This window comes from Onthophagus taurus, chromosome 11, assembly GCF_036711975.1.
Source record: "Onthophagus taurus isolate NC chromosome 11, IU_Otau_3.0, whole genome shotgun sequence".
Lineage (NCBI taxonomy): Eukaryota > Metazoa > Arthropoda > Insecta > Coleoptera > Scarabaeidae > Onthophagus > Onthophagus taurus.
This window is the reverse complement of record NC_091976.1, coordinates 16,613,730-16,638,382: the sequence shown is the minus strand read 5'-3', so window position 1 is coordinate 16,638,382 and position 24,653 is coordinate 16,613,730. Positions and strand designations below refer to the sequence as shown.

The 24,653-nt window shown below is 34.3% G+C and overlaps 1 protein-coding gene across 1 annotated transcript in view; it reads right to left on the bottom strand.

Annotated features, from left to right (window-relative positions):
* Positions 1-24,068, bottom strand: part of LOC111418973 (guanine nucleotide exchange factor for Rab-3A-like) — a 33,992-nt gene extending 9,924 nt beyond the window's left edge. Inside the window, exons 1-2 of the mRNA XM_023051734.2 lie at positions 23,801-24,068; positions 8,413-9,109 (exon numbers count right to left, since the gene is read on the bottom strand). Coding sequence (XP_022907502.1) covers positions 8,413-9,060 — 648 coding nt within the window. The 5' untranslated portion in view covers positions 9,061-9,109; positions 23,801-24,068. The remainder of the gene's footprint in view (positions 1-8,412; positions 9,110-23,800) is intronic.
* Positions 24,069-24,653: the final 585 nt, after the last annotated feature.

Below are 24,653 nucleotides of genomic sequence, written 5' to 3'. Positions count from 1 at the left end.
TTGTTAGTCTTCTCGAAAAAAAAGTTTAACCAACCTACAATAACAAGATGTCCCGAAAACGCACAAAAAAATTCAAGTCGTTATTGGTCTATCCAGAATGGAACGGGTATTGTCCAATCTATTTGGGAAAGATATCGGAAAACCTATTGCGACCGACGATCAACTAAAAAATTGATGGAGCTGTCATAAATTCCTATGCAATTCAAGGCTTTTGATAAGCTTCTAAGTGCATAACTCTGGGTAATGCTAATGAAACTCTCATTGACACCTCATCACTTACTGTTATATCAACATACCTCTTTGAATCATTACAAGTCCTAATTCGACAGGGTTCCGCAGGGAACCCACAACATACCTTCTTAATTCTGGGTAAAACTTGACTCTCTTTCTAAGGTGTCCACTTCGAAGAGGGGTATCATCTTCGAGACAACATGATCGATGCAGTTCTGAGGAAAAGGTAGTTCTTGAGTACCAGCGGAACTGTATTCATTTTGGCGCTGACTAGAAGACTGTCGCATTCAGGAAGCGCGAAAGGATAATTGCTCAAGCATTCAACTCTCACCATACAGGTATTTAGTATCATAATCATGAGAAAAGGAAATAACAAACATTTAATAATCTTTAAGAAATTTCTATGGTCGCTTTTGATATAGTAATAAATTCTGAAGAATTTTACTATTATCATATTATGTTGCACCTAAGAAAGGTATACATAAAAACAGCAACAATCTGCAGCTCTCGTCTAAAAGGAATAAATTTAGTTCTACCACCATCGACTCCTTAGAAATCTTTATGCACACTTGGGCTATGATTCATTCAATATGGTGTGGCGTCATTGGCGACGTCACACAGATGAGGAATTATTGACTATTCTGCAAGACCGAACAAATAGCCGATTATATTTCTTTTTATAATACTCGTATTATATTTATAGATTTAATTTTCTGATCCATTTAAAGTAATGTTTATTGAATCATTTCTTATTTTACTTAAAGTTCTCGAGGAAAACGACAGATTTATGTTTCTTTCTTAGTTTTTTTCTTAGAAAATGAGTCATAATTTATTAGCCTTAACAGTTAAACCAAATAGGGCGAGATTTTATTCCTTTTGAATGACTAACTTATTTTATTCTAAGATAATAGTTTGAAGTGTCATTTCTTTAACTTGAATTTTACTTGGAAAGGCAACACACGATTTTCTTACATTTTTAAATGGTATTAATAAATTGCTGAGCTGCTTTGAATTCTTAAATAAACTCAACTACATGATTGAAAAAAAAATTATTCAGTACATAGAAGAACCAATTCATTCATCAATTCGGAGTTCTGGGATCCTTCGATCACAAATATGACTTTTGCGCGCAAATGAATGAAATTACACCGAATGAAATGTTAAATATTTGATCAATATTAAAGATGCGTAATTGCCATCTTGAACTTGGAGCAGTAGATGTTCATAAATTGCCATTATAGAAAAGATGCATTAGATAGGTCATAAGATGTCATGAATCATCATTGAGTTAGTGTGCTTCTAGTCACTTCACCAGTTAGACACCAAGTCTTTGAACGAAATGTGCATAAATTGAAAATGGATATATGGAAAGTTAATGAAAATCATTGACGAAAGAATAGAAGAGCTGAAACAAAATGAATCCCCAACGAGATATGAAATGCGGAAGAAACATATTTCACAAGGAGTTGATTATATGTAGAATTTACGTTACAAAATTGATTATGATGAGGAAGAAAAAAAATACATAGATGAATGCACCTATGCGAATAATGAAATGGAATGTGAAAAGTTTAAATCTTTTTTATACATATACTTTGTATATGTGAGAAAGTAAAAATTAAACAATTGTATATACGTAAAAATAAAATCAGAAACTTCCAGGTTTATAAAAATACAAAATATTATTGTTATGGCGATAAATCTGTATTGATTCTAAGGCGATCCCATTGCAGAAGTAACGACTTAATAAAGAAAACAAAAAAGTTTGGAAGAATTTATCTTTATTAGGATATAGGATGCGTGAGGAAACAAATGGAACTTTACACCACGACGTATCAAAAGTTTCTTTTCTCTAAGTACACATCTCAAGAAATTAAAGCAATGAGCTTGCCGGCAGATGAAGTGGTTTTCGCCTTTTTTGGAATCGATACTCCTCTTTTGTTCATTGTTATGACTGTTTGTTTGTACATGATTATGAATCATTAGAAGATAAATATTAGAAATAGCATCACCATACTATTTCTACTTCATTATAAGTAAACCTCGCATCATCTTGATTTGTTATGTCCAAATTTTCACCGAATTTTTAATCGAAAACCAATTTATCACCATTTTGTGGATTATCTTCATTTCTTTCTGGTGAAATCATCACATTTGCTTGATCACTACCAAACGAAACTATTGAAAAGTAGGTCAGGTTTCACTTTACATTTCTCGAAGTTCTATGATCGATCAATATACGCGTGCGCTGTCATCATTTCTTTCAACTTAAGAAAGAAAAATAAATTAAACCAAATCCAAATTTTTTGATTTGGACGTTTCATAGTGTGGTCTAATCATTTGGTCGGCTACTGCAAAGTTTGTCTTAGCATCTTGTATGGCTCATCATGAACTCAGAAATTCAATATTTGATGGTTGGACACGCAGAAGGAGTTAGGCTTCTTTTAGCATTGCTATGATATTGGTTCGACCGAGATCTTTCAAATAAAAATTCTGTGTTGTTACATGGCGATGATTAATATTTCGCAAGTTTACTAATTCCCTGAGGCTGTTTAGTGCTAGCTGTCAAACGAACACTAAGTAACTTAGGTTTAAATTAGGTTTAAATGTAACCATCATCAAGATCAGATGTAAAGTATTAACAATGTTAGTATTAGATAAAAGTGTCGATTGTCTGTGTAATACCGCTTATGTAGTACACGTTTCCGTACACCAGTTTGTAACATTGTTCCCCCTTCAATTCTCCAGGCATTGTACGCATTTCAATTGTAACGCGTTATCCTAGGGAAATCAATTCACTTTGTTTTACTCAACTCGTTTTTCTTATGAAATAAAATAAAGTCTCTAACGGTTTCATTTTCTTTTTGATAAAATTTTTATATTCGATTTAATACAATTGCATCTAAATCCCTCTAAAGATACATCACTTTCAGATTAAATTATGTTTGTATTTTTAAAGATAAATACTAACTAAATTGTATTTGTATTTTTTTCCATCTTATGTAATCTTTGATAAGTTCAACGCGCTTTTCAAATAATTACCATCACCTCGGGATTTGCATCATATTGAGTCCAAGTACATCTTATATAATTTAAATCGAATGTTAATCAACACGCAACCAGCTTTTACTTGTATGTTAATTCTGGTTACGATCGCAATAAATCGAAAATGGGTTTTACAAAACATGAATTGGATGTTTGATTTTAATTAAGACCCGATTTTATAAGTCGATTAGTGTCATGTTAACATTAAGTGAACGTTAATCGATCAAGGAATAATTAAGTATTTCAAAACACAGAAGTTAAATGAATCATTAATTAAATAATGGTCATAATAAAAGCGTTTACGTCTTATTAAGTTAAAGTGAATTTAAATAAATCTAAATCAAATGTTAATTAATGTTTAACTTGACGTTAAACGGGTGCTATCTATGAGTTAGCGCCGAGTTAAATCAAAAATGTGTTTTTTTTTAATAATCGAACGTTTATGGAAAAAAGTCGCAAAAATAAATAAATAAGGTCACGTTTTATAAATGCCACATTAACTACAAGCGAAAGTAATTAGTCGTTATTAATTGTGTTAAAGACGAAGTGGCACAATTGCTAATTAAATAATGATCTTATCACAACATTTACGTCATATTCAATCAAAACTATGACGTTAACATCATTAATAAAATATATTTTTTAAATTATTATCGAAATTTATAACGTTTTAAACACATTTCGACTAACGTTTAACCTAAAATGGGTTTAATTGAGTTCTAATCGACGATTAACATATCGTTAATTGAACATTAATCGATACGTTAGCTTAAAAATTTGAAACCTCAATCACCTTAAAATTCGCCAATATTTCAAGAAAATTGGTTTTAGAAAGTTATTTAGGAAACATTTTAGTATCTCAAACCCTAACCACCTTTATTTTATTTGTTAATCTATGGCTAACTATACATCTGTGATTCATGCCCTCCCATTTATTTCTCATGAGCATAATGTTTATGCTGACTCATGGTGGAGAATGAATCGAGGCGTGATCGATCACAAACATGTTGTTAAGGTTTAGGGTCCTCCTACGATTTAAGATTTAACTTCTCTATTTGTACTTTGGTGGTTATTAGGAAACCCTAGAAATCAGTTGGAGATAGTGGCTGCTTTTGCCATCTTTTTGCTGGATACACTCTTGGGCGGCCACTGATGTTTTTGGGTTTCATGTGTATCTATCTATCTTAAAATTATTAAGCAAACGAATGGTTGCTGATTATTTTCATTGGGTAGGCATTCCAGATCCACAGGCTTTTAATAACCGAGCTAACTAGATATCGAACCTCAGCTAGCGAGAGAGTCGTCTGAGGATACTTGCAGTTAAAGTGTTATCCTTACTAAGTTTTATTTATCGCCTCTCTATGTGTTTTATCTCCTTCTACTTACAATAACTTTATCAATATGCAATCGTATTTTACTGGTAAAAATGGGAGGATAATGTTGGCCATTTATGGATAACAAATTTCTTTTTGCCACGTAATGCAAGCACTTTATATTAACCTGCCGCAAATTTCAGAAAAACAATTCGCATATAAATAGAAGAACATGCCAAGAAATCTTATTCTGATCCATAAATAAATTTTAAGGTCAAAGTCAAATACTAAAAATCGGAATTTCCAAACGACGCGCCTAAAATCATTAATTAAATTAACATATGAAAACAAATAATATTGGAATTTGTAATTTGGCATATAAATCAAATAAAACGTCGATCAAGTAGCATTAGATGTTATTAAAAATAAAGACGTTATTAAAAACAAGTTTGATTTCCGGAATGTTTGGTCAAGGTAACAAATTATCTTTATTAAAAATGTGACTTTATTCATCGTTATATTTCTGACGAATATTCATCATGATGATTGCCTTCGTTGGAAGAATTCTAAAATCATATAAGCCAAATTAGAATTTTCTATTAATTTTATTGATTTTCTCTCTCTTCAACGTCATCTCCTCTACGAGTATCTGCCTCTACTTTTACAATGATTGAGATGTTAAGCAATGTTTTCAGGTTCGCGTAATGTTTTCAATGGTCCATGTCACATAGCATCCGTTCAATAGTGAGTTTCCAATATAGCAGTCGAACAACATTTTAATAGATGCATGGCATAACCAGGAAGTGTCTAGTTTTAGTTTTATTTCTAATAACATTGAGAGCCTACGAACTTATGCTAGAAATACTGGGGTTCATGTATATAAATTAATTCGAGCTATCCCCTGCACAAAGATCACTGGTGTTATCAATGGCATGCTATCTAACAGATGCTTCCAAGTCATCATGTGCTGACTCTACTGCTCTTCAGTCTCTAGTCTCTACATAGTAGACATGCCTGAAACCACATCAAAGAAGTTCGGATACGCAGATGACTGTGCTTTCGCTACAAACCATAAAGAAGTGAAGACTAGTGAGCAAATTCTAATAAATGACCTGGCTACCTTGGGAAAATATATCCGCGACTGGAGATTACAGCCCAATGCCGGCAACATGGAATAATCGTGCTTCCACTAAAACAATGGGATGGCTAACTACCAACTTAAAATGTACCTTAAAGACAGAGTTCTTAGTTACAATAATTATATGCCACTCTCGACACTAAGCTTTAAAGAACACGTTACGAAGGCAACAGCAAAAGTCAGAATCCAAAATAACATCCTCCAAAAGGTGAACGGCGCCACATGGGGTTCCTCAGCGTCCACACTTAGATCGACAACATTGGGTCTGGGGTACCCCGTCGCAGAGTACTGTGCCATCGGTGTGGATCAATAGCCCAGCATATTAATCATGTTGATGTCCAACTTAATCAAGCGATGCGTATTATGTCAGGCACAATCAAAGTCACGTCCACTTACTGGCTACCTGGATTAACGCCGAATCTGTACTCCGCGCCAACGTTGGAATTGTCGGCAGAGAGGTAAGTTTAAAATCTGCAAAAATGCTAATCGGAAATATCTTCAATATAATTGAACGCTGGAGAGAACTGCCAAGTATGAGTACTTGCCAAAGTATGCCATATTTTATAAGCAAGCCAAAGGGTTTCAACCAACCAACATGAATCTGGGCAACACTTCATGTGGGGAAAAATAACCTCACCAAATTGCGATTGTGGCGTTGAAAGACAAACTATTAAATACCTAGTGGAGCAATGCCCGATTATATTCCCATACTTCTTAGCACCTCATCATTGGTGATGTGCTCCGTCCAAGAAATTTTCAGCATTCTTTGGAAAACCCACATTTCAAAGGCTTCCATCAGCTTCATACTATTAATTCCAAAATCCGCGCTTCCACTCCGTACAACAATACTGAATACATGTACGTTTTCACAAATCGGTATCGAACATTCAGTGACAAGGTGGAAAAGCGAATCTGGTATATTCTATACGAGCTCGCACTTTAACCCCATGGTCAAGATCGTTTGTTATCCAGCAACCAAGATACTGGAATCTGTGTACAGGTTTTATCTCCTTGTTATAGATACAAACATTAATGCAGGGATTTGGCATACATGTCACATCCATTACATTTGTTTTGTTTATGCTTATTTTTAACCCAGTATCTCCTTCCCTCGTCACGGCATTCAAAAGTCGTTGCAATCCCTCAGCATTATCTGCAATTATGACTGTGTCGTCTGCTTATCTTAAGTTGCTTACATATTCTTCGTTGACTTTGATTCCTTCCTCAATATTTTCGAGTAATCGAATCTTGTTCGTAATCGATAAAGCAAAGGAACACGTTTTTGCGTTGATCTCGGCATTTTTGTAGCAGCATCTGAAAGCCAAACAGCGCTTCCCTTGTATCAAATCCCATACGGAATCCAAAGTGATTGTCGCTTAGGTTTTTCTCGCATTTTCTGTATATATGTTGGTGTACGACTCTGACTAATATTTTCAGGATGTGACTCATTAGACTGATTAACTTAAAGTGTGAGTATCTATTTGCTTTATTTTTTTTTGTGGGTGTAGGTACAAACGTTGATGTGAGCCAGTTTTCTGGGAATGTTTCCGTGCTATATATTTTGTTTATTAGCAATGTTAAGGTCTGAATGTTTTCTTCATTTATAAGTTTTATCATTTCTACATATATGGGTTCACGTTTGTGATTTAACTTCTAGTAGTGTGCTACAAGGTGGTATCATAATACTCCCTTACATTAATCACTGCAATGTTGTTTATGGACCTCATCTAAAATATATATTACTAAGTTGTAGACTTAACCAGATAAAAATCTCAATCAGCTTTGAGATTAATTACAGTGAGACTATTATTATAACTATTAATATGGAAGTTTGAAACGGCAATAAATAAAAATCGGCTTATAAACATATAATTTTGCTTTAGCGACGCATTAATTTTTAATCATTTATAAATCCATTAATTATGCTGACACGAAAACACTGACTGAAAATAAGTTAAAGAGGTCTTTGTTGTAAATATTGAAGTAGGAACCAAGACGTATTACGAAAACGTGCATTTTGAGCCGATTTCGCAGAACTTCCCAGATAATATTGATGAGGAGAGGCGCACACATGCACACCGTCGGCAAAATTTCCCACGGATCGTTAAAATGCTGATGTAACAGGCAAGGTTATATTCGCTCCCGGCTTCGTCTCAAAACGTTTTACAAAGGCGTCTTCATGAACTTTTCAAAGAGGAGACCGCAATTACTGGGAAGCATAATAACTTCACATTTTCTTTATTGCACACAAACGAACAATATTATCTACTCTTTAAATTCTTTGCAATTTAATACAAGAATTTTAACAAAAATAAGAGTAGAATCTTAATTAAATTAACATCATTAGGATCAATGTAAAAGTATCTAAGGCGGCAAATTAATGAAGAATTTCAAGGTTTAAACGATAAATGCAATTTTAACAAGGTATTTTTATCTACTTTTTTATAGACATTAAATTGTTATTTTTCATTGTGTTGAAACAAAGGCGATTCTTTAATCAAAGTCCTCGATCGCTTGAAGGAAATTTTTGTCTGCACGTTATATAATTTTAACCTCTTTAACCTGCTATTTAAGTTCGAAGGACGATTCAAATCCGCCAACATCCACGCGATTCATTTTCAATTTGCATAAATATCACGTTTCTATGTCTCATTTCAAAAGTTAAAAAATAAAATAAAAACTTACTTGGAATAAACTAGCTGTTAAATCTTCCAATTCGCTCTCTACATCCCTCCGTATCCTCGTTAATTTGTCAACTTCCTCATCCCTTAATCTTAATTCATGATGGGCTTCTTGCAGTTCCTTTCGCAATCTACTATAACTCAACTCGTTAAATTCGTTGTCTTCGCCGCCGGTCCAATCAACTTGATCTCCGCTTGGTCCTTGCCCATTACTGCTACTTTCATGGTCTGAAGTGCTATAAGCTAAATCGATTTCGTCTACGCATTTCTCTAAAAGATCGCTATAAACCGAACTATCTGAACTATTTCTATGCATCCCGTTGATTCTTTCAACTTTGTCGACAACTACAACTTTATCGGTTATCGTTGATATGTCGGAAATTAAACCGAAATCGTTGGAATTGTGGTTGCTAAATAGGTTCTTTGTTACATGGTCTTTTATGGAACAATCTTGTTCATCTAATTCGACGTTATCCTCTTCGTCGGTAGTGTAAGATTCATCGCCGGTCGTTCCAGTTGAACCAGCTCTTTTATGCTTGTTGATTAGGGTGTTTGAGTATACTCCTGCTGTCATTGGAGACATTAAAAGACCTTTTCGAATGGAAATTGGTTTAATTGATTCTTGTTTAGACTCCATCGTTTCTGGTTTCATTATATTTATAGAATAGAGTTTATACCATTTTATGTGCGTTGAGATTGTTCTGAAACAAAAAGATAAAATTAAATTCGATTTAATTAAAATTAAACTAAAATTTTTTTTTGAAAAATCATTTTGACAGAGTTTGTCAGTTATTAAGACATTTTTTATTTTGAATTTAATCGTGATTGTATTTATTCCAACAGAACATTAAAGAACAAAGAACCCACACACTACTTTCATATGGTTTTCTCATGGTGATTGTGAGTAAAGAAGTTGAGAGAACAAAGGGACATAAATAACAGTTAATACGCTGTGTCGAAGAACGTTTCAGAACGGAATGTGAAACCAAAACCGGTGAAAGAATTCGAAAACAGACGTGTTTATAACGACTAAACTTAGCCCCATCAATTTGTTTCCCTACCTTTTACATTTTCAAATTGAAAGGAAGTTAATTTCCTTTCCGGTTCTTCCCTTCTATTTTAAGCCGTTTCTACTTCAATTTCTTTAATAACACGTGGAAAGGAAATTACTGATTTAAACTTAATTTAATCGAGCAGATAATGAACGAGGCTTGTCACGCCAATTCATCAGTTGTATTCAATTATAATGAGGTTACTTTCACTCGATTTCTGACGCTTCAGTTTGTGAATGTGTGTAAAATAAAATTTCACTTCTATAGTGTTGAAAAGAAATTTTTATAAAATGTTATAACTGAAAGTATTGGTTCTGAAACAAGGCTGATACATCGCCGCTTGGAATAGAAAGACTTCAAGGTAAAAGTCATAAATTGAACGTAAAATCCGTTCGTGCTGAACCTGTTGGGTTTTAAACCCAATTAAAGTTTTAAATAAAAATGTTCACACAACTTCACAGGAACTTAATATAAAGGTGGAACACAAAAGAGGTCTCACGGTGTAATTTAATAGCAATTGCCGGGCAACAAAAGGAGAGCTATGAATAAGGAAAAAAATGAAATTATGAAGGTAGTAGCTTCTTTAGGATTAAATTACATAGGACCAAGAAACTTAATAACTTACAGGCTTGCACATAATCAAACAAGTTCAACACTAAAAAAAATTTTACTGAAAACTTTTCTTACGTTCACAGATTATAAGCATATCAGGAATTCGAAAAGGTTTCAAGACCTTTTATAACAAAGGTTTAAATGTTATTGACCTCGATCGGAATGAGATTTCTTTACACTTTGCTCAATACACCTTAGAAACTCCGTGGGTTGGGCACATAACACATTGTTTGGCGTCTACCAGTATTAGATTATTCGCATAGTACCGGGTTTTATGGTTTAACTGCTAGGAATGAATAAATTAAATTTGCAATGATGATTAATACATTAAATTCTTTGAAATGTCAATGAACATTCTTCAAATATCTATGAGGTCATCTCAACGCAAACTTTAAAAACGTTATCATCAATTAATCGTGATTCATTTCAATATAATTAAATTTAAATACAATAAAACCTCGATATAACAAACCTCGTTAGAACGGATAGTTAAAGATTAAGATCTCATCATCTTCTCTTAAGATGGTTAAATCCGAATGTTTCTAGAACAAAAATCTAACGCGAATCACAACTAAAACTAGAACTAACACTAGACCCAGAGCTAGAATCATTCGGGTTTAGCCGTGCGTTTCTTAAGACGACTAAACCCGAATGTTTCTAGTTCTAGATCTAGTGATCTAATACTAACACTATCACTAGAACCAATTCTAGACCTGGAACTAGAATCATTCGGGTTTAGCCGTGCGTCTCTCAAGACGGCTAAACTCGAATGAGTCCAGTTCCAGCTCTAGTATTGGTTCTAGACCTGAGTTCAATGTTGGTTCTATAACTGTTTCTAGTACTGGTTCTAGTGTTAGTGTTAGTATTAGATCATTAAAACCAACATAAGAGCTAGAATTAGAAACATTTGGGTTTAGCCGTCTTGAGAGACGCATGACTAAACCCGAATGTTTCTAGTTCTATAAGTTTAATGTTGGTTCTATTTATCTAATACTAACACTAACACTAGAATCAGCACTAGACCTGGAACTAGAAACATTCGGGGTTAGCCGTTCGTCTCCCAAGACGGCTAAACCCGAATGATTCTAGTTCCAAGTCTAGAATTGGTTCTAGTGTTAGTATTACATCACGAGAACCAACATTTAGACACATCTAGAAAACATGTAGAACTAGTAACAATCGGGTTCAGCCGTCTTGAAAGACGCACGGCTAAACCCGAATTTTTCTATGTGGCTGAAGTTAGATTCATATTCGAATCTGTACCAGATTCAGATTCATAAAATTACAGTTGACCAGACAAGTATTGAACATATCAATTGAAAAATCGTTTTCTGAAACTACAGAAGTTGTAGCAATCTGCGACTACCCTGGATAATTCGAATAGACCCTCTAGTATGTTCCCTGTCTACCCTCACCCTCAGATTTGCCGTAGGGGCCGAGGAGTTCCTCGTTTTATTGAAAAATCTAAGTATGCTATTGAGCATACTTAGATATTATTTTCTCAATAACTAGAGACTGCAGCACCCTGATACTAGTCTAGATTATTGCATTAGGTCCTCTGGTATCTTTCTAGCCCACCAGCACCCCCAGATTTGCCGTAGGGGCCGAGGGGTGAATTTTTTAATATTACTAGTTTTCAATATCAAATGTAAACATTATTTTCTCAATAATTAGAGACTGCAGCACCCTGATACTAGTCTAGATTATTGCATTAGGTCCTCTGGTATCTTTCTAGCATACCAGCACCCCCAGATTTGCCGTAGGGGCCGAGGGGTGAATTTTTTAATATTACTCGTTTTCAATATCAAATTTAAACTTTATTTTCTCAATAACTAGAGACTGCAGCACCCTGGGACTAGTTTAGATTATTGCATTAGGTCCTCTGGTATCCTTCTAGCCCATCAGCACCCCCAGATTTGCCGTAGGAGCCGAAGGGTGAATTTTTCAATATTCCTCGTTTTCAATATCAAATGTAAACATTATTTTCTCAATAATTAGAGACTGCAGCACCGTGATACTAGTCTAGATTATTGCATTAGGTCCTCTGGTATCCTTCTAGCCCATCAGCATCCCCAGATTTGCCGTAGGGGCCGAAGGGTGAATTTTTCAATATTCCTCGTTTTCAATATCAAATGTAAACATTATTTTCTCAATAACTAGAGACTGCAGCACCCTGGGAATAGTCTAGATTATTGCATTAGTTCCTCTGGTATCCTTCTAGCACACCAGCAACCCCAGATTTGCCGTAGGGGCCGAGGGGTGAATTTTTTAATATTCCTTGTTTTCAATAACAAATTTAAACATTATTTTCTCAATTACTAGAGACTGCAGCACCCTAGGACTTGTCTAGATTATTGCATTACGTCCTCTGGTATCCTTCTAGCCCATCAGCACCCCCAAATTTGCCGTAGGGGCCGAAGGGTGAATTTTTCAATATTCCTCGTTTTCAATATCAAATGTAAAAATTATTTTCTCAATAACTAGAAACTGCAGCACCCTGGGACTAGTCTAGATTATTGCATTAGGTCCTCTGGTATCCTTGTAGCCCATCAGCACCCGCAGATTTGCCGTAAGGGCCAAAGGGTGAATTTTTTAATATTACTCGTTTTCAATATCAAATCTAAACATTATTTTCTTAATAACTAGAGACTGCAGCACCCTGGGACTAGTCTAGATTATTGCATTAGGTCCTCTGCTATCCTTGTAGCCCATCAGCACCCCCAGATTTGCCGTAGGGACCGAAGGGTGAATTTTTCAATATTACTCGTTTTCAATAGCAAAGTTAAAAATTATTTTCTCAATTACTAGAGACTTCAGCACCCTGGGACTAGTCTAGATAATTGTATTAGGTCCTCTGGTATCCTTGTAGCCCATCAGCACCCCCAGATTTGCCGTAGGGGCCGAAGGGTGAATTTTTCAATATTCATCGTTTTCAATAGCAAAATTAAAAATTGTTTTCTCAATTACTAGAGACTGCAGCACCCTGGGACTAGTCTAGATTATTGCATTAGGTCCTCTGGTATCCTTGTAGCCCATCAGTACCCCCAGATTTGCCGTAGGGTGAATTTTTCAATATTACTCGTTTTCAATAGCAAAGTTAAAAATTATTTTCTCAATAACTAGAAACTGCAGCACCCTGGGACTAGTCTATATTATTGCATTATGTCCTCTGGTATCCTTCTAGTCCACTCGCACCCCCAGATTTGCCGTAGGAGCCGAAGGGTGAATTTTTTACAATTCCTCGTTTTCAATAGCAAAATTAAAAATTATTTTCTAGACTAGACTAGAAGAACTAAAGACTACAGCGCCCTGGGACTGGTCTAGATTATTATATTCAAAATTTATTCAATATTTAGTTTGATTTGAAAGTATAATTTTCATATGGCTTTTACTTCTTTATTAATGAAACTTGAACGACACTTTTCAAAATTTTTAGACACATTAAAGCATTTAAATTAATTTTTTATATTGTTTTTTGTATTTGTTTTTTATATTATATGTTTTTTATATTGACACGGCTCTACCTGTAACGTCGGTAGCTGTGCCTTACTTATAAAGGTTTCATTATCAGTAGAGGGTTCTGATAAATGTTCTTCATCTAATCTATCATGAATATTACTAAATAATGAAACGTTAGAAACAAGTAGCTGCGATATAGTTGGCGACGAACGTTTTAGAATGGGGCTGTTACTATTTAGTATTATAGTTTCATTTGCATTAGTAGATCTTTCTTTTATTTCAATGTTATTATATAGAAGTAAAAGCAATACGAAATTATAATATCAAACTAAATATTACATCAATTTTAAATATAATAATCTAGACTAGTTCTAGGGTGCTGCAGTCTCTAGTTATTGAGAAAATAAAGTTTAAATTTGATATTGAAAACGAGTAATATTAAAAAATTCACCCCTCGGCCCCTACGGCAAATCTGGGGGTGCTGGTATGCTAGAAAGATACCAGAGGACCTAATGCAATAATCTAGACTAGTATCAGGGTGCTGCAGTCTCTAATTATTGAGAAAATAATGTTTACATTTGATATTGAAAACGAGTAATATTAAAAAATTCACCCCTCGGCCCCTACGGCAAATCTGGGGGTGCTGGTGGGCTAGAAAGATACCAGAGGACCTAATGCAATAATCTAGACTAGTATCAGGGTGCTGCAGTCTCTAATTATTGAGAAAATAATGTTTACATTTGATATTGAAAACGAGTAATATTAAAAAATTCACCCCCCGGCCCCTACGGCAAATCTGGGGGTGCTGGTATGCTAGAAAGATACCAGAGGACCTAATGCAATAATCTAGACTAGTATCAGGGTGCTGCAGTCTCTAATTATTGAGAAAATACTGTTTACATTTGATATTGAAAACGAGTAATATTAAAAAATTCACCCCTCGGCCCCTACGGCAAATCTGGGGGTGCTGGTATGCTAGAAAGATACCAGAGGACCTAATGCAATAATCTAGACTAGTATCAGGGTGCTGCAATCTCTAATTATTCAGAAAATAATGTTTACATTTGATATTGAAAACGAGTAATATTAAAAAATTCACCCCTCGGCCCCTACGGCAAATCTGGGGGTGCTGGTGGGCTAGAAAGATACCAGAGGACCTAATGCAATAATCTAGACTAGTATCAGGGTGCTGCAGTCTCTAGTTATTGAGAAAATAAAGTTTAAATTTGATATTGAAAACGAGTAATATTAAAAAATTCACCCCTCGGTCCCTACGGAAAATCTGGGGGTGCTGGTATGCTAGAAAGATACCAGAGGACCTAATGCAATAATCTAGACTAGTATCAGGGTGCTGCAGTCTCTAATTATTGAGAAAATAATATTTACATTTGATATTGAAAACGAGTAATATTAAAAAATTCACCCCTCGGCCCCTACGGCAAATCTGGGGGTGCTGGTGGGCTAGAAAGATACCAGAGGACCTAATGCAATAATCTAGACTAGTATCAGGGTGCTGCAGTCTCTAATTATTGAGAAAATAATGTTTACATTTGATATTGAAAACGAGTAATATTAAAAAATTCACCCCTCGGCCCCTACGGCAAATCTGGGGGTGCTGGTGGGCTAGAAAGATACCAGAGGACCTAATGCAATAATCTAGACTAGTATCAGGGTGCTGCAGTCTCTAATTATTGAGAAAATAATGTTTACATTTGATATTGAAAACGAATAATATTAAAACATTCACCCCTTGGCCCCTACGGCAAATCTGGGGGTGCTGGTGGGCTAGAAAGATACCAGAGGACCTAATGCAATAATCTGAACTAGTCCCAGGGTGCTGCAGTCTCTAGTTATTGAGAAAATAATATCTAAGTATGCTATTGAAAACGGTGAACCGCTCGGCCCCTACGGCAAATCTGAGGGTGAGGATAGACAGGGAACATACTAGAGGGTCTATTCGAATTATCCAGGGTAGTCGCAGATTGCTACAACTTCTGTAATTTCAGAAAACTATTTTTCAATTGATATGTTCAATACTTGTCTGGTCAACTGTAATTTTATGAATCTGAATTTGGTACAGATTCGAATATGAATCTAACTTCAGCCACATAATTTTTCTAGTTCTAGGTTTAGTGTTGGTTCTAGTGATCTAATACTAACACTAGAACCAACACTAGACCTGGAATTAGAAACATTCGGGTGTAGCCATACGTCTCTCAAGACGTTTAAACCCGAATGTTCCTAGTTCTTGGTATAGTGTCAGTTCTACAGCAAGTGTTAGCTCTACTTTTAGTTGTTATTCAGACATAGGTTGCTGTATACTTTTCTTTTTTTATATCTATAAATCTAAATTAATCATCTCATTATTAAGTATATTATATTTATTGGGATCATGTCAAAGAAATATAAATTATTACAATCATTAATTAATTGAATCACTCTAATGGTCAACGATAATCATTCGTAATTAGATTATTCAGAAACGAAAAACGTTAATAGAAATCACCTTGGACTTCAATTCTCACACCGATTCTATTTAATGTCATTCACACGACCTACGTATGTATGACGACTTTTAGAAATGAAATGTTTAAACAGACTTGCTTAAGTTAAAGTCGATGATGAGAATTTAAATTAGTGCCAATTATAATTTCAAGATAGGCGCAAAATGAAATGAAGAAACCGCGATGAGGTTGATTAATTTATTTAATACCAAATCGAGGTTTCTATGAGATTGAATACGATTTAAACCGGGTTTAACGGTGGTTTTGGTTCGATTGTATTAAATGGATTAGAAAATAACTGAACATTCAATGATCTATAAAGAAATTTATTTGTACTAAAATTAACAGCAATTTATTTAATTACCGTTACACATTAAAAGATGAACTGGTTTCATTCGTTAGTGACTGAAAATGTACAAAGGTTAACTGTAAAACACCTTTTTTAAACATTCCTATAAAATTACAGTTCCTAAAAACCCGCTGTTTTAGTAATAAAACCCCAAGAATGCGATATTCTAAACCCAATTGGGTCAGGTGATATCGGAGTATCTAAAAAGGAAAACCCGAATCGCACCTGTATAATGTTATCCTTTAACATTCTTGCATTCCATGGTAAGGTGCGCACTTGAAAGGCGATAATAATAAGAACTATTCGAAAGTCATACTGGCTTTTAGTTTTATTGTTATCTCTACAATTACCACTTCATTGACTCTGAGTACTACTTTCTTATTAACAAATCAATGGATTAAAAAAAATTAATAAACATTATTGCATAATCTTTTTTTAACAAACCTTGTTATTTATCAATTTTACGGTGAATAAGTCACAAATACTGTGTGTAATGTTTGCCTTTTAAATTATTTCTTCATTTTTCAAGTTACAACAAATGTTAGCTTAGGCTAAATTGAATGCTTTTAAAAGATAATGTAAAAGATAATTGTTGTGGGTAGATATTTCGTGGAAAATATGATTATTAAATGGTATTTAAACCTATTTCTAATTGAGTCATAAATGTAATTGACCTAATTAGTTCGTTTTAATTTAATATAGATAATATTTATTGGGATAAAGTAATTACAATACAGCAATCACAGAATAGGCAAAGCGGAATTAATTTGGACTAATTCCAAAATTAGATTACCTATTTATAATAAATCTCTTTAAAAATATCAATAACAATAATATTATTGGTAGATTATATACATAACAAAGTATCATAGGTCGTAAAATATACAAGAATGTAACATAATCGTTAGATAACATAGATTATATGCGTTTGAGCGGTTGCAGTAAGATATATAGAAAGCTAGTAGATATCATTGATTATATATACACTTAGTGTAGTTGTGTGCAAAATTTGCACCTTTGCACCATTGAGCCTTCCGACATGAGCTACCCAAATCAATCTGTGATTAAGAAATATACCCAGATTTGCACATAGCTTATCAAAGTAAGAAATCTAAGACATAGGCTTTCTCAGTATTAAGTGTCACAAACTGTGATAATTTAGAAATTCACTGATAATGATACAAGCTTATCCGAAGTCGCTTGCTGCCGAGGTGGTTCAAATGCAAACCAGTTTTGGGTTGATGTGGTACCCATTCTCTATTCCAAGTTTAACCAAGATTTCTTGTAATCGAGGTGCTGTAGTATATGTTAACAGATTAGATAAATGTGGTATTAATTATAACGTGTGGCCCATAAGGGATCTCGGTGCAATCAAGCGAAGTCATATCTTTTCTGCTAAAAGTTTAGCCCATAAAGCTGGAGGCTGAGACGCTGCAATGTGTTAACTAGTTTAGCACTGTACGCCATTGGTTCAAGCCATTCCAGCTTAATAAGGAGAAATACATTTTCCGCATTAAGTTTAAAGGTCTATTAAAAATTTAGTATCGGTGCGTTATTTATGGAAGCAGTAATATGCGCTATGGGATAAAGTATGTGGTACAAAAACAATTAACACGAGCTCATATATGGAACGATAAAGAATCCAGACAGAGAACAGACTTAAAGAAGAGTAAATGATATTTCGGCCTATTACACAAACACAGGATCACATATACAACCTCAAAGCCATAACAGAGAAAACATTAAACAGAAATATGGATATATACCTAACAGATGGGCCTAAATACAACTTAAGTAAGGAGTTAAAATCTGGAGACAAGGTTAAAATCTACGAAGAGTGATCAAAGGCATATACACAAAAGTAACAGGTACAGTTACACTGAATGGAAAGACATCGGATGAGTTTAAAATGGAAAAGTGGATTAAACAGGACTTCAGTTTAAGCTAAGATACAATATCAAAACAACTCAAAAATCATACAAAACCGCCAAGGGATTTCACAACCCAACTCAGATCTGACGTAAAATGTAGTATACGCAGACGATATTGTATTAATATCAGGCAAAATAGATGGCCTACAGAGAAATTTCCAATTATGGAAAATCTGCATACAAGAGAAGGCAATGATACAAGGAACAACATAAGTAATATCATAGGCATCTCCAAGGAACAAGGGAGAAGAAACATAGATATAAGAAGATATGGATAATGACTAGAGGTAGTAGAAAATTACGAATATTTGGGAACTACGATTAGTAAAAATGGCAAGATAGATCAAGAGATACGCAATAGAATAGCAAAAGCAAATAGATACCACAAACCGCCAAGGGATACAACCCAAATATGATCTGACGCGAAATGTAGTATACGCAGACGATATTGTATTAATATCAGACAAAGTAGATGTCAAGAGAAGGCAATGATACAAGGAGCAACATAAGCAATATCATAGGCATCTCCAAGGAACGAGGAATAAAAAACATAGATATAAGAAGATATGGATAATGACTAGAGGTAGTAGAAAAATACGAATATGTGGGAACTACGATTAGTAAAAATGGCAAAATAGATCAAGAGATATGCTATTCTATTGCATATTGCTATTGCAAAAGAAAGTGAGTCTATTACTAAGTAAAAAAACAACTAATCAGTACAGTAAATTTAGACACAAACCAAAAATAGAAGATGAAGTATCTGCGAAAATAGTAGAAAGATCTAAAAGAGACAGAGTACGCAACAAGAGCGTCAGAGAAGAACTTACGTGCTATAATAGAAGAGAAATAACTGAAATTCTATCAAAATAAAGTTTAATATGAAACCAGAGAGAAGAAGAGGATGGGAATGACCAAGAATCCAGTGGGAAGAAGTAATAGAAGAAATGACACTGAAATGCGCAGAATAACTAGAAATGGAAGTACCTAAAGAATAGATCAGAGAAACAACATTGTAAGGTAGAATGGGGGCAAGAATGAATCGCAAGCAACCTCGGCTATCATCATACAAAACTTTATATTCTCCGATTTGACTTAAAGCGAGGTCGTTTGCAGATAAGATGCTGCAGTATGTAGTAACCAGTTTTTTTGGCGAATATGCTATTAATTCCAGCGCTCAGCCGAAAACGTCCTTGGTTTAAGCAGGCTAAATCATAAATTCTCCGACCTTAGTTTTGGTGAGGTTGCTTACGATCACAACACTGCAATGTGTTGGCTTGTTGCGAGTTCTTACTTATAGCATATCAATTTTCTACATCTACATTAAAATGTTTCTTATCCTGCCTCAATTGATACATCTTTCATCACATTTAACTAAATTTCTGAAATCTCCCAATACTGTTCCAGTCTGCATTAACATTGCCCGTAACTTATGATAGACATATGTATTGCACAACTTTTAATATTCTCAATCAATACTATTATGTATGTTACATTGACCTTATCCTCCTTCAACATATGGCGTATCTTAGCCGCAAGCGGTTTCAACTTATTATTGAATCAGGCAAAATCTTTCATTCTCTGTTCCAAGTTTGGCCGAAGTCACGTTTTTTTCGATCGAGATTCTCCACTTAAAGTTTTGACTAGTTTCTGGTTGACTGACATTAATTATTACATTGTACATCAAGTTGCAGCTTTTCTAGCAAACCAATCATACCAATTATACTCTTTTATTCAGGCAGTAAATCTCACAGCCGTTCCAACCAACATTAAAAAGGTGTCAAATTCATGAACCTTGTTATATTAGGTCCTATACGTATATTAATGTGCAAGATGCTGACACGCGCGTGAATTATTATTATGCATTGTATGCCTATTTTCACCGTATGATTTATGTGCAAATTATGAGTCTTCTTTATGATATCTAGTTAGTAATCATTTTGCACCAGTGAAAGCAACAAATCATATAAATCATAGTTATTTATACATATTAGTATAGAAAAAACGTTGCAAGTAATCGATAAGCGATTAATTATATTATTGTAATCAATGATAATGAACACATATTCATCACAGCTAAAGCCCACACAAAGCTCCTTCACTTCAGACAACATTTCATCCATGACAGCATTGGGGTTACAAACGGTTAATCTCGCTATTTGTCAGGTCCAATAAATTCAGTTTTAGTTGGAATTGAATTAGACTAAAGGTCATTTTACTTTGATGTATATTCGTTTGTGTTCTGTTGAACATAAAAAGCATTTTTTCAGCATTCAACTCGATATTTAGATCTTTTTAAAATAACGTTAACATTGAAAGCTGCAACATATAACAATAAATATTATCATTAACACGTTGACTGCCAGAGCGATTTATATTGTATTTTACGTTCGGGCTACGGACATATTTTACCTTTCGCCAAAATTTTCATTTTTTGAGCCATGATGCGCAGGGATAGATATATACGAGTAATGAAGTCCCACGGAGGAAATTTAAAAAAAAGCATCAGCCCTGCGAAGAAAATCGCGGAAATGTGTCTCGGTCATATTGACCGAGCCGGCACCGTGTGGAAGTTAGTAATGTTCCACGCCGCGCCGTCCCGGTCAACATCTCAAACGGCTGAGTTCAGTACACGTGTTGGTTTTGTTTACGTTATGCGCGCATAAACATGTCGCGGTGGTATCCAAAAAATGACCCAAAGCGACCACTTACGGAACAGGAACTTTTTGATATCTTGAATAATTCCGACTATGAAGGTATGTAATGTCATTTTACATAAATAAAACGCGGTGTTATATATACTTTCCCCGCAATAGATGATGGTAACATAGATGAAGCCACCGCCGAAAATGATGAGGAGCAAATGTCAGATTCTAGTGATAGCGAAATGAATGAAGGCCCTCAGCAAATTGAAACACAAGCATCTGAGAGTGAAAGTAACGTGGAAGAACCAGAAGCCTTCTCTGATTCTCAAGATGATAGGACTCCAAATGCGCTCAGAAATATTGATGGCCCTGAATGGAAAGCACCCCAAGGTAATCAGCAGTTCTTATCCCATTCACGAAAGAGTCGGGAGTCAATAAAAATGTGTCCGAGCTTCTTATTGTTGAGGAACCTCTTGGGTTCTATTCTGCGCTGGTTGATGATGGCATATTTCAGTATATAGTCGATCAAACTAATTTATATGCCACGCAAACCCTTACGAATGAGAAAGATGTTACACCTCACGCGAGAGTAAACGATTGGTTCCCGACAGATATCTACGAGATGAAGCGTTTTTTTGGATTGGTTATTTATATGGGTATAGTTCGTCTACCAAAGCTAGCAGACTATTGGAGCAGGGAACCAATGTTCAAAACCGAATTTGCTTCTACAACAATGCCCCGTAACAGATTTCAATTGCTTCTGAACATGATTCACTTTGCGGACAATGAAAACAATCCCCAAAATGACAGACTTCACAAAATCCAGAGGTTGGTTGATATGGTGGTCCATAATTTCCAGACGGTACTTGAACCTGGCGAAACAATTTGTATTGACGAATCACTAATACCGTTCCGTGGCCGGATCGTTATACGTCAATATCTAAAGGGAAAACGTCATAAGTATGGCATCAAAATTTTCAAGCTCTGTTGTAACGAAGGCTATACCTATAACATACAAATGTATGCCGGCAAAAATATTGACCAACAGCAAACTACTCCAACCAGAGTAGTAATGAAACTGGCTGAGCGATTGCTCAGCTAGTATTGACATAAAAAAACAAGACTTTGGTGCAATACTAAGGTTTATCAAAGACCTAGATCTGGCCTAAACCTTTGATGAGCGTAAGTTACAATAGATCTTATAGGTCGCCCCTCAGCCCGGCAGCAACAAAAAGAAATAATACTTGAATATTTTTTGTTCCAATATTAAATTTGCTCCGTCACCAATAAATATGTGAGGCAATTTAGGATCCATTGTCTTTGAAGGCATTTTTGTTTAATTGTTCTATCTGTTTCTTCAAACCTGGTGTGTATAAAGAATATTTCTTTGTTTAGTGTAGACTTTAATCTTATAATAGATATAGCATCACACGTGCCTTTAATATACCTAGTAATTGATATATCTAGCCTATATACGAAGCATAAATCATTAAAATTGTAGCCACTGGCTAGATATTTACAACCGAATTAAACCTTTTATTTCCAAATAAAGACCAGGAACGATCAACTTCAATTTTTAAATAAGATAAGGATCGATATAAATTTCGCAGAAGTGAGAGAAAGTTCAAAATATTAAAATTTAAACAGTTATTTAGGTTTTTTCGTGTTGATTGTATAAACATAAATATTGCAGGAAGTTACTAAGTATTTCGATGAATAATTAGCATCACTTTTAATGAATGTTGCAATTGTTGTGATTTTAAAACAATTTTTTATTGACTAAGTAAATTGTATCGAATAATATGCAATTTATAAACTTTTTATGTCGTTATTTCGATAAATATTTAATAACCTAACCTTATTTTTAGCAACTATTTATTTTTTGCCAAGTTTTAAAACAATGTTTTATAAATTATGTAAATTTGCATAGAAAATTTTACCTCAAAGAAACTTTCACTTTTCTTATTCTTTAATGAATGTAAGTAATGATAAATACTAGATTATTATTAAAGTTCTGTTACCAAAAATTAAGTCAAATCTTTGATGACTCATAAAAAAATTCATCAATGTGATGATCGAGTTTTTTTATAACAAAAATATTTTTTAAAATAAAATCTATTTTTAATTTATTTGATGTTGATGGCAATTATCCAAAGGTATCAATCATCACAACATTTAAAATTATTCAACGTGCCAAGATCTTTATTATTATAACTCATTGTTTAATCGTGGAGTTTAATTTTATGCCCAAGTTTTGCAATAAAACCAATGATATAACTTCCTATTGGGAAAAGTAATGAATTAAACCGCAATTTAATGCGGCAAAACTGAAATTTGAAATTTAAATCGTCTTTTTGTCGCGTTAATCGCTGTATTATGTCGTTTAAATCGTGCCCGTTCCAACTCGTACCAGGAACCAAAGCGCATTTCGAACCGCTTAACAGTCTCTCAAAGAAGAGAGACCAAAGTTTCTCTTTTCGCCGGTCACACGCACGTTTTGACTCTCTCCGTTCAAACACCAACTCATTTCTTTTTTTAAAAAATATTAAATTTTGTTCCAAATAACATTTAATCAGCAGAATTTATAATTAAGCTAATCAAAAAGTGATACTTAAATAAAGATGAATTCGTAAAAATACCTAATCATGTGTTTGATGGATGCTTATTACAATACGATAACCACATAGATAATGATATTATTTGCTTTATCTATTGCATTTTGTTTTATTGTGAATCGACCTACCTGGTTTTTTTTTGATAATTATTTTTGGTTGAGAATTTTTTTTAACAAATCACGATTGATCATATAATCACAGTTAATAAAATGTACTAATACTTACTTTTGTTGTAATACAATGTTCCAGTCCAACTTTAAACCAGTCTACAAAAATTTTTTGTAGCAGGATTTTGTTAAAACCACTCTATAAAAATAAATTCACGAATATAAAGTTGTAAAACGTTCCGACGATTCAATTTAATAAATTGGATGTAGGTACTATTTTTGGTTCCTTATATCTATATCAAAAAACGGTCGATTCGAAAAACGCGAATAAAATAGCAGGAAACGTGCGCGCGCTCGTCCTGCTCGCCACGTACTGACGTAAAACGTGCACCACGGGCGCAATGATCGTCGTCGTGCCAGAGCAGCAAACGGCGCAAGCAAGCAAGAGCACCAACAGGAGGAGGAGGAGCAGCAGCAGCCGGCAGGAGCAGCAGGTTGCCCCGGCAACGCCGTGACGCCAGGAAAAACGAAATAAACCGTTATTGTGTGTACTTCGTTCGTTCCTGCACACGATCATCCATACCTAATACCACAGTAACTCTTCGTGTACTAGTTTTTAATATTTCAATTTATGATTGTGCTGGAAAAAAATCAAAAATGTTTCTTTATAATTTTCTTATAAAATATTAGATTTTGAAACGATATTTACCACAAAAATTTATTACAAATTTAAAAAAACTTGTTGCACAACAATGAACAAATTATAAATTATGATGTTCATACTACTTTATATAAAATTGATAATATCAGGTTTAATAATTTTACTAAACAAATAAAGTTTATTATATTATAGAGCTAAAAGCAAACTGAAAATCAAAATGTTATAACCACTCACCATGTAAATTTGTGAGTTTGTTTATCGAAGGAGACCATACACATAAATCTGGAAAATGATGATATACTGTGTGATA